Source organism: Neofelis nebulosa, chromosome 9 (genome assembly GCF_028018385.1).
Source record: "Neofelis nebulosa isolate mNeoNeb1 chromosome 9, mNeoNeb1.pri, whole genome shotgun sequence".
NCBI classification, from domain to species: Eukaryota; Metazoa; Chordata; class Mammalia; order Carnivora; family Felidae; genus Neofelis; species Neofelis nebulosa.
Window position 1 is genome coordinate 131,579,420 of NC_080790.1, and position 11,160 is coordinate 131,590,579.

Here is an 11,160-nt window from a genome sequence, read left to right on the forward strand (position 1 = left end):
ATTAAAAAAAAATTAAAAAACAAAAGAAAAGAAATAGTTATAGAAGAAATGAAAGAGTGTACGGCCTTTCTGAAAAACTGAAGCCAATTTCTTTATTTTTAAATTTTTTATTGAATTTCTTGTTTATTTTCGAGAGACAGAGAGCGAGTGGGGGAGGGGCAGAGGGGCAGGGGGACAGAGGATCCAAAGTGGGCCCTGCACTGAGAGCAGTGAGCCCAACGTGGGGCTTAAACTCACGAATCGTGAGATCCTGACCTGAGCTGAACTCAGACGCTCAACCAACTGAGCCACCCAGGGGCTCCTAAAGCCCATTTACGCACTTATTGGATATCAGACCTATTATTATTCTTTGTAATCTTAACAGTAATGGGCAGGTGTTCCTATCGGACAATCTCTCCCCTTTATTTTGCCCACATCCCCTTTATTTATTTTTATTTTCTTACAGTCTTGAAGTCTTTCATTTTTTTTACATTTATCATGCCGTGAATTCATAGGGAATGGGGTCCAACAGCTCAGGCTCCTTTCCATTGGTTCTCACAAAGTGTGCTTCTCTGGGTGGGGCAGGCTGGCAGTTCGGTTGAACCCAAGTACCTTTCTCCGTGGCTTCCTTCTTTTTCTGACCGTTTTCCTTCACACGCTTCAGGAAGCTATCCCGGCTCTTGGAGTGCTTAATGTGCTCAACACGTACATTAGTTCTCTTAGCAAGAATCTTGCCCTTCACGTGTCTGTTTCCAACAATGCCAACAGCATGCTGGGTAACACTGTAGACTCTTCCGGTTTTGCCACGGTGACATTTGTGGGGCGTTCTTTTTGGAACAGCACCCATTCCCTTGATGTCCACAATATCACCTTTCTTGTAGATTCGCATGTATGTTGCCAAAGGAACAACTCCATGTTTTCTAAAAGGCCCAGAGAACATATAGTGAGTACCTCTCCTCTTTCCCTTGTGTTGGTCGTTTTGGCGAATCACTGGAAGATGACAGTTCCGGCCGAAAGGCTATTTATTCATTTTTGAGAGAGAGCACAAGCGGGCAAGAAGCAGAGAGAGAGAGAGAGAGACGCACACAGAATCCAAAACAGGCTCCAGGCTCTGAGCTGTCAGCGCAGAACCTAATGCTGGGCTGGAACCCAACAATCCACAGATCATGACCTGAGCTGAAGTTGAGGCGTAACCAAGGCAGCCACCCAAGCGCTCCTGCCCTTATCCTTTTAAAATTGCAGGTTTTGGGGCGCCTGGGTGGCTCAGTCGGTTGAGCATCCGACTTCGGCTCAGGTCATGATCTCACGGTCCGTGGGTTTGAGCCCCGCGTCGGGCTCTGTGCTGACAGCTCAGAGCCTGGAGCCTGTTTCAGATTCTGTGTCTCCCTCTTTCCCTGACCCTCCCCTGTTCATGCTCTCTCTGTCTCAAAAATAAATAAATGTTAAAAAAAATAAATAAATAAAATTGCAGGTTTTGTAATTCATTCAACAAGTGTTTACCAATGGCTTGTGATGTGCCATCGACTGTGCGAGGAAACTGCTCAGGGGAAGAAGAGAGAATTCCAGGTCTGCAGTTTTGCTGGAAGTGGGCTGGGATGACTGGGGCAGAACAAAACGTGAAATCTGGCTTAAAAGAAAGAAAATTTTCTTCTAGTAGGGTAGTTGTGGTGGTAAAGATCAGAGCCAACATTTGTAGGATGTCTACTGTGTGCTAGGCACTGAACTAGTTGCCTTACATGATATATATATTTTAAAGTTTATTTATTTTGAAAGAGAGGGAGGACCCATGTGAGTGGGGAGGGGCGGAGAGAGAGAATCCCAAGCAGGCTCCGAGCTGTCAGTGCACAGCCCTACGGGGGGCTCGATTTCCGGAAACAGGAGATCATGACCTGAGCTAAAATCAAGAGACGCTTAACCAACTGAGCCACCCAGGTGCTCCGACTTATATATTTAATGATCAGAAAAAACATATGAAATAGTTACTATCAGAGTGCAGTCACCTCTAGGTGCAATTAGCCTCCCTGAATCCTGTATGTGTGTGTGGGGAGAAAAGAGGAAAAAGAAGAATTATTTGAATTATATGAGCAATCATGTGCATTATTCCAGGGCAGAGCTTTGGCGGCCCCTCCCTCCTATCCTATGATAACAGAAAGGATGTTCAAGGTTAATTTTTTATCATATTTATTTTTCTTATTACACTGGCTTTTAGAACTCTTTTGAAAACGAAGGCTTAGAGGGGCTAAATGTCTTCTATACCAAAGCTATGCATCTGGAAAAGTAGATTAACCGTGATTGGGACCCAGACTCTGATTTGAATATCTCAAATTTAATATGTTACCATGTTTTATTTCCTTGACACAGGTGCACGCTATGAGCACTTTGCTGTATCATTTATTATCTTTTATATGGATCGTTTCCTCCAAAGAACACAGAGGTAAGCAAACTCTAGGAGAGGCGCTGAAGATTGCAGTGAAGTCTTTCACCGGTGGGCCTTTTAAATTCCAATAGATGGTAGACTGACTTAGATGTGTGGGATGTTCTGTTTGGAGACAGGGGAAAGAAATCTGAAAATTTATTCCAAACTCAAGATTCTGCAACTATCTCACTGTGACACAAACTTTCTTGATCATGGAAATCACTTGCTAAAAAACAAGCACAAAAAATAAACACGCAATCAAACAAAAAATACGGTGCACATAGTAGGTACTCAGTAAATATTTGCTGAAGAAATGATTGAAATAAAAGAATTCCAATTTGGAAAAACAAAATGTAGGATCTGATTTTTGCTAACAACTCCCCAAACCATGTGTGTTTCTGTCTTTATGTATGTATACACACACGTCCGCCCCTACGCTTTTTTTTTTTTAATTTGGGAGAGAGAGAGAGAGAGAGAGAGAGAGAGAGAGAGAGAGAGAGAGAGAGAGATCCTAACCAGGCTCCACACTCAACATGGAGCTCGACACAGGGCTTGAACCCATGACCCTGGGATCATGACCTGAACTGAAATCAAGAGTCAGACGCTCAACCAACCCAGCCACCCACGTGCCCCATCCCTACAATTTTTAGTGTATGTTTGTATAATCATAGGTAAAATATTTAAAGGTGTTTAAACAAACTATTTAAAATAGTCCTCTTTGGGGGCACCTGGGTGGCTCAGTCAATTCAGCGTCCGACTCTTGGTTTTGGCTCAGGTCATGATCTGTCAGTTTACAGGATCAAGCCCTGGGTTAACTCTACACTGACAGTGTGGAGCCTGCTTGGGATTCTCTCACTGTCTCTATCTGCCCCTCCCCTCTCTCTCGAAAATAAATAAACATGTTTTAAAAAAAGAAGAAAAATAGTCCTCTTGGGGGAGAAACTATTTTTGCTTTTAAAGCCCTTGGATTTTAATAATTTAACAATAAAAGTCAGTGGTTTTAAGAGTCTCACGCTCTACCGACTGAGCTAGCCGGGCAGTTAAAAGTCAATGGTTTTAATAGTCAACTTCAACAATTTACTATTACTAATAATGGTTAATAGTGTGGTACTCTCAATGATGGAGTAAATGGGATAATTTTAATCATTTGAAAAAAGAAATGTTGGGAAAGTGATGTTCTTTTTTCTACAGCTGTGAGTTAACTAATTTTCTTTTTTCTTTTTTTTTTTTTTTAATTTTTTTTTCAACGTTTTTTATTTATTTTTTGGGACAGAGAGAGACAGAGCATGAACGGGGGAGGGGCAGAGAAAGAGGGAGACACAGAATCGGAAACAGGCTCCAGGCTCCGAGCCATCAGCCCAGAGCCTGACGCGGGGCTCGAACTCACGGACCGCGAGATCGTGACCTGGCTGAAGTCGGACGCTCAACCGACTGCGCCACCCAGGCGCCCCTAATTTTCTTTTTTAAAAAATACACTTGAGGGGCGCCTGGGTGGCTCAGTCGGTTGGGCATCCGACTTTGGCTCAGGTCATGATCTTGGGGTCCGTGAGTTCAAGCCCCGCACCAGGCTCTGTGCTGACAGCTCAGAGCCCGGAGCTTGTTTCAGATTCTGTGTCTCCCTCTCTCTCTGACCCTCCCCCGTTCATGCTGTCTCTCCCTGTCTCAAAAATAAATAAACGTTAAAAAAAAAAAAAATGAAAAAAAAAATACACTTGAGAAGTACTCATCAAATGCCTGCCTTATATACGCCCAGTGTCAGTCATTCTTGGAATACACAGAAGCCCATTTCTGCCCCGGAGACACGATTTGGCCAAAGACGTGTGCTACTCCTGGGTGAAAACCTAACAATATGCCATTGAAATCACACCTCAAGACCGCAGAAAGGAAGTCTGGATTACTGCCAGGGAGGGATGGCGGGGGAAAGGCATCCAGGTGGTGGGTAGGGAGAAACCCGGGAGGGATCAGTGAGAGAGACAGGGATTTAAAAAGGCTTAGTCTAACAATCCAATAGAAAAATGAGCAGAGTTTCTTTCCAAGAAAGGGAAATTCAAGTAACCCTTAGACACAGGAAGACCCCAGCCTCACCGCAGCGCGAGAAGGACAAATAGAAACCACCGTGTTGGAACATTTCCCGTGTCTTCAGCGGGCAGAGGAGGGACCAGGGTTGACGCGTCCCATGAGCCTGAGACTCTGGGAAGCGGGCACACCTCCCATGCAGCCAGCTGGACTGTCAACTGGTAAGGTCTCCTGGGAGGATAACTTGGCAGTGAAACCCAAATTAAACAGGCACATGCCCTCCGACCAAGAAATTCCTATCCTGCGGTTATTCTCTAGTTTACTTGCACATGGTCAACATGACCTATGCATGAAGCTAGTCATTAAGGCATTCCTGGGAGAGCAAAGATTGGGGGAAGAAAAGCAAACTAAATGTCCATTACAGGGGACTGTTTCCATCAATTACAGTCGAGCCATGCAACGGGATAATTTGTAGCCACTGGAAAAAAAAGTCTAACGTATTGAATGTGCCAGGCGTTGTTCTAAGTCTTATGCGCTTAACTCATTGAATCTTCTCAACAACCCTCTAGAGTAGGAATTTTTTTTTTCCAAGTTTTTATTTAAATTTCAGTTAGTTAACACATATAACATAGGTAGGAGCGCCTGGGTGGCTCAGTGGGTTGGGTGTCCGACTTTGGCTCGGGTCATGATCTCACAGTTCGTGGGTTCAAGCCCCGCGTCGGGCTCTGTGCTGTCTGCCCAGAGCCTGGAGCCTGCTTCGGATTCTGTGTCTCCCTCTCTCTCTGCCCCTCCCCTGCTCGGGCTCTGTCTCTTTCTCTCTCTCAAAGATAAATAAACATTTATTAAGAAAAAAAAACGCATATGTTATAGTAACCCATAACATAGGTATGTTAGTACTGTCACTCCCACTCACAGATGAGGAAACTGAGGCACAGAGAAGTTTAGTAACTTGCCCAATGTAACACAGCTAAGACCTAACAAAAAAAAATCAAGGTATAGTATAGTCTGCAGAGCATGTTCACATTTGTGCGGAAAAGAGAGTAAAAAACAGTATGCACATGTATGCGTGGATATCTAATCTAGTCTGTTTGTCTATACTTGGATGCACATCGATGCTTTTGTTTAGAACGTCTCTGGCAGGAGACAGGAGAATCTGAGAATCTGCTAACTGTGGCTGCTTCTGGGGATGGAAACTCAGTTTCTGGAAGACAGAGTAAGGAGCCCGGTTTACTTTATACTGTATGGAATTTTGTATCTGCTGAGGCTTTGTACCACGTATTGGCAGGACCTACTGGGCAACTGCAAATCTTTAGTTAAAAAAAACCTTTAGGGGCTCCTGGGCAGCTTAGTCGGTTAAGCATCTGACTCTTGACTTCTCAGGTCATGATCTCACGGTCTGGGGGACTGAACCCCTTGTGGGGTTCTCTCTCTGCCCCTCCCCCGTACGCATACTCTCTCTTTCCTCCCTCTCAAATATTTTAAATTTTTTTTTAATTTTTTTTAAAATTTTTTTAACGTTTTATTTATTTTTGAGACAGAGAGAGACAGAGCATGAACGGGGGAGGGGCAGAGAGAGAGGGAGACACAGAATCGGAAGCAGGCTCCAGGCTCCGAGCCGTCAGCCCAGAGCCCGACGCGGGGCTCGAACTCACGGACCGCGAGATTGTGACCTGAGCTGAAGTCGGACGCTTAACCGACTGAGCCACCCAGGCGCCCCTCAAATATTTAAAAATTTTTAAAAATTAAAAAAAATCTTTTTTACGTAAAACCTTTTTTTAATGTTTATTTATTTTTTAGAGACAGAGAGAGAGCGAGCGAGTGCGCACGAGCAAGTGGGGAAGGGGCAGAGAGAGAGGGAGACACAGAATCCAAAGCAGGCTCCAGGCTCTGAGCTGTCAGCACAGAGCCTGAGGTCAGGCTTGAACCCACAAACCGTGAGATCGTGACCCGAGTCAAAGTCGGACGCTTAACCGACTGAGCCACCCAGGCGCCCCTAAGGAGGTCTTTTTTTTTTTCTTCCATTTTTATTTTTGGTAAAAAAAAAAAAAACAAAACATTTTTTTAATGGAAGGGGAAGGAGCTGAAAGTCCTTCTTCCAGGTTCTCTCTCAAGTTGTCTGTCCAGTGTGGTAACTGTTAGCAACACGTGCCATGGCAGCACTTGAAATGTGGCTGGTCTGGATCAAGATATGCCGTGCATGTAAAGCATCCATCAGATTTCAAAGAAGTATGAATAAAGAAAAGAATGTAAGGGGCGCCTGGGTGGCTCAGTCGGTTAAACGGCCGACTTTGGCTCAGGTCATGATCTCGCGGTTTGTGAGTTCAAGCCCCGCTTCGGGCTCTGTGCTGATGGCTCAGAGCCTGGAGCCTGTTTCAGATTCTGTGTCTCCCTCTCTCTCTGACCCTCCCCAGTTCATGCTCTGTCTCTCCCTGTCTCAAAAATAAATAAAACGTTAAAAAAAAAAAAAGAATGTAAAATATCAAATTAACAACTGTTTGTATTGGGGGCGCCTGGGTGGCTCAGTCAGTTAAGCGTCCAACTTCAACTCAGGTCATGATCTCGCGGTCCGTGAGTTCGAGCCCTTCATCGGGCTCTGTGCTGACCGCTCAGATTCTCTGTGTTTCTCTTACTCTGCCCCTCCCCTGCTTGTGCTCTCTCTCTCTCAAAAATAAATAGACATTACAAAATTCTTTAAAATAATTTTTTGTATTGGTCACAGGCTAAGACGACATTTTAGCTATATCGGGTTAAATAAAATATATTACTAAAATTAACCTCACCTGTTTCTTTTTACCTATTTAAAAGAGACCTGTTTCTTTTTACCTATAGAAAGTTTAAAATTACACATGTGGTTCACATTATATTTCTCCTGGACGACATGGGTCTGAAGGTCTCTTAAGGTCTACTGATAACACAAATGATGTCGTGATTTACATTTGAAAAGGGCTTGCCTAAAGACTATCTGCACAAGTCTTCTTTGCAAAACTCCGGCGAGATAGGAATTATTATTACTGTTCCCCAGTTACAGAGGAGAAAGCAAGCGCTCATTCAGAGCCTTTTATGCGTTCTTTCGAGTCATACTTGAAATGCACGCTGAGCATTTGGGAAGGACGTGGACATTTGCAGTATGAAATGCAGGGGGACCTATTCCATTTAGTTTCTTTCTTATCAGCGGCAGATAAAATAACTCTGGTGAGCGGCGACGCATGATAGAAACGATGCTTAATAAATTACACGTGTCCTGTTTCGTACTAGTTTGTCACGTGGCACTTTGTCCATTTTTCCTATCAAGGTCTTCTTTTTCTTTTTTAATGTTTATTTACTTTTGAGAGAGAGAGTGAGAGAGACGGAGAGAGACAGAGACAGAGTGTGAGTGGGGGAGGGACAGAGAGAGAGGGAGACACAGAATACGGAGCAGACTCCATCCAGGCTCTGAGCTGTCAGCACGGAGCCCCATGCGGGGCTTGAACTCAAGACCTGCAAGACCATGACCTGAGCCGAAGTCAGACGCTTAGCTTAGCCGACTGAGCCACCCGGGCGCCCCAAGGTCTTTTCTCTAACATCGCAGTAAAAGACCCAGGGCTTCAAACCGATGGTCATTTCAGGGCTGGGTGGGGTCACTGAAGAACAAGGTTTCACAAAAGCCGTTGGGTGGAAAGTTTCTATTTGTTTGCTGCCATTTTCGGACCAACCAGTTAAGCTCACGTTGGTCACCTTTTCTCACAAACCTGTTCGGGCTTGATTTTCACGGTTTGCTACAGAGAGGCAATGCTTGAGTTGGCTCACAGTGATTTCCTTTTGATTTGTCTTGTTTTTTGTAACGAGTCTTTTATTTATTTGTTTATTTCGAGAGACAGAGACAGCATGAGTGGGGGAGGGGAAGAGGGGGGGGGGGAGAGAGAGAGAGAGAGAGAGAGAGAGAGAGAGAGAGTCCCAAGCGGGCTCCATGCTGCCAGTGCAGATCCCGACTCGGGGCTTGAACCCGTGAGACCATGAGATCATGACCTGAGCCAAACCATTGGTGAACGGCAGCAGGAAGAAGGATGTCGAATATGGAAAAAATTCAGCCATGGAGAAGTTGATTGTCACGGCTGGAGCTGTGTGACAGTGAAATCTGAGTTGGGAATACATCCCCCAAATCAGAATATTCAGGGAGCGGATGATTTTGGCAAAGACTCAAATGGTTACAATCCCAGTTAGCTGACATTCACAATGGAGTTAGATTTTTGTGCCCAGGATCAAAGTCGGCACTCAGGGTAACAGTTGCATATATCGTGTCATTATTTTATATGTCACGAGAGAAGAGAAAAAAGGCTTTCAATGAAACTATGACACACTATTGATTACAGAGGTATCCTCATTTCAGAGTTGTTAAAAAGTGGGCAAAAAGGTTTGAATTGTGGGGCGCCTGGGTGGCCGCGTTGGTTGCACATCAAACTCTTGATTTCAGCTCAGGTCATGATTTCATGGTCGTGAGATCAAGTCCCACGTGGAACTCCAGGCTGAAAGCACAGAGCCTGCTTGGGATTGTCTCTCTCCACCTCTCTCTGCCCCTCCCTTGCTCGCATGTGCACGTATGCGTGTGTGCTCTTTCAACGTACATAAACATTGAAAAGAAAGGCTTGACTTCCACTCAGTGAAATACAGGGTCACAAGTACCTCTGAAATCCTCTTAGGAGGGCCCCCCGTTGAGGGAGAACAGCTCTGAACGGTTGTCTCTTTGAACAGCCGCTGAGACAGGGTTGGAGAACGCAGTCATTAGGGTGCATCTTTTTTTTTTTTTTGTCTTTCAGTTTGCTCAAGTTTAACTTTTTTTAATGTTTGTTTATTTTTGAGAGAGAGAGAGAGAGAGAAAGAGTGCAAGCAGGGGAGGGGCAGAGAGAGAGGGAGACACAGGATCCGAAGCAGGTTCCAGGCTCCCAGCTGTCAGCACAGAGCCGGACGCCAGGCTCGAACCCACGAACCGTGGGATCGTGACCTGAGCCAAAGTCAGACGCTTAACTGACGGAGCCACCCAGACGCCCCAGTCTGCCCAAGTTTAATACACTGTGCTCTCTGCCCTGGTCAGTGGCATCTCTAGAAAGTAGCAGTACATCCCCATGGTTACTGGATACCGTTAGGGTGCATCTTTAAACACCTGAGCTGGAGGTGAGCCGCTGACGCCTGGAACCGAGGCTCCTGGAAGAAACAGCACAGTCAGAGGCTCTTCCTCCAGGGTCACGTCAGGGCATCATGTGCACTGTAACTTTATTCTCTGTCTTGATTTTTCCCAGCTCCTGCGGTTGGATTTTTCCGGAAGTTAAATGTTCATGTGATGCAAGTGTTTACCCTGTGCCGGGAACTCTATTAAATACCTTCCGTGCTGGTTAAATCATTTGATGCTCCCATATGCCTGTGTGCGGTGGCTATCAGAACCCTCAGTTTACACGTGACAAACTGAAGCACAGAGAGGTTAAGCACAAACCAAAAGTTGCACAGTAGAGGATTCAAGAGTAGGTAGGACAGGCCAAACGCTTGATGCTCCATTTAAGGAAGATAGCATCCTGGGTGCCTGGGAGGCTCAGTCAGTTAAGCATCTGACTTTGGCTCAGTCCACGATCTCACGGTTCGTGAGCTGGAGCCCCACGCTGGGCTCTGTTGTCAGTGTAGAGGCCACTTCAGATCTTCTGTGCCCCCGCTCCACCCCTCCCCCGCTCACGTGTGCTCTTTCCCTCTCTCAAAAATAAATAAACATTTTAAAAAATTAAAAAAAAAAAAGGAAGGTGGTTTCTAGTGGCAATGCCACGTAATCAAAGTCCAAAAGGCAAAACGTAAGAAAAAATATCCTCTGTATAGTCCTTCACAAACAGCTGGAAAATTGTGGCAAATTTTAGAAAAGGGACAATGACACTGAAGATGTTTTCAGCTAAACAAGCCTGAATGGCCAACTTTCACCAGCCTGGGGGAAACACATTTTTCTTTCTTTATGCAATAATTCCTTGATTGAATTTCGGAAGGTCATGAATATATCAACGGTCTGCTTGCTCAATAGTTGTAAGAGAGATAACAAGATGATTTGCAAATAACACATTGAGATTCTAAGATAACAGTCCCAAGATTAATGTACAAATTATATGAAAGATATCCAGGAAAGAATTTGTAGCTGGTACCTGGGTGATACGGTGATGTTTGCTGGCTCAGCAGAAATGAATTAGAGGCAATTTTAAGCTTTTTGGGGAACTCTGGGTGTCGTTTAAACCTATAGTCACAGTAAAAAGAATACTAAAAGCAATCTCCCCTTTGCATTCTCAAGAAAGAGTCATAAAAATAGCTAAGAATTACTTATACAGCTCTTTATTTTCCCTTGACAGATGATTATTTTTTCCTAAGCTACAACTTGAATCTATTTTTACTGATTGAGTGTATTCATGTTTAAAACCTAAAGAAACATGACTATGAAGAGTATGTGGTTTGCCAGCCGCTGCTAAGTTCTTTACAAATATTAGCTCCCTCACTCCTCCCAATAACCCAGGAGACGTGGTCAGGTACAGTTTATGTCTGTTTCATGGATGGGGAGACTTAGGCTCAGAGAAGCTATGCAACTTTCCCAAAGTCACACAGCTAATAACTGATAAAGCTGGAATTTGAACCCAAATCGATATGGCTTAGAGGATCTTTAAAAAATTTTTATTTATTTTACTTTTATTTTTTCTTGAGACAGAGAACATGCAAACGGGGGGAGAGGAGCAGAGGGAAAGAGAGAGAATCTT

At 44.5% G+C, this 11,160-nt stretch overlaps 1 protein-coding gene across 1 annotated transcript; it reads right to left on the bottom strand.

The window, feature by feature from the left end:
- Positions 1 to 450: 450 nt before the first annotated feature.
- LOC131486364 (large ribosomal subunit protein eL21-like) lies at positions 451 to 1,500 on the bottom strand. The gene is made up of 2 exons (XM_058686415.1): positions 1,480 to 1,500; positions 451 to 997 (listed from the first exon to the last, which is right to left on the bottom strand). The coding sequence occupies exons 1-2, from the start codon at positions 1,498 to 1,500 to the stop codon at positions 476 to 478; spliced, it is 543 nt and encodes a 180-aa protein (XP_058542398.1). The 3' UTR covers positions 451 to 475.
- Between the last annotated feature and the right edge of the window lie 9,660 nt (positions 1,501 to 11,160).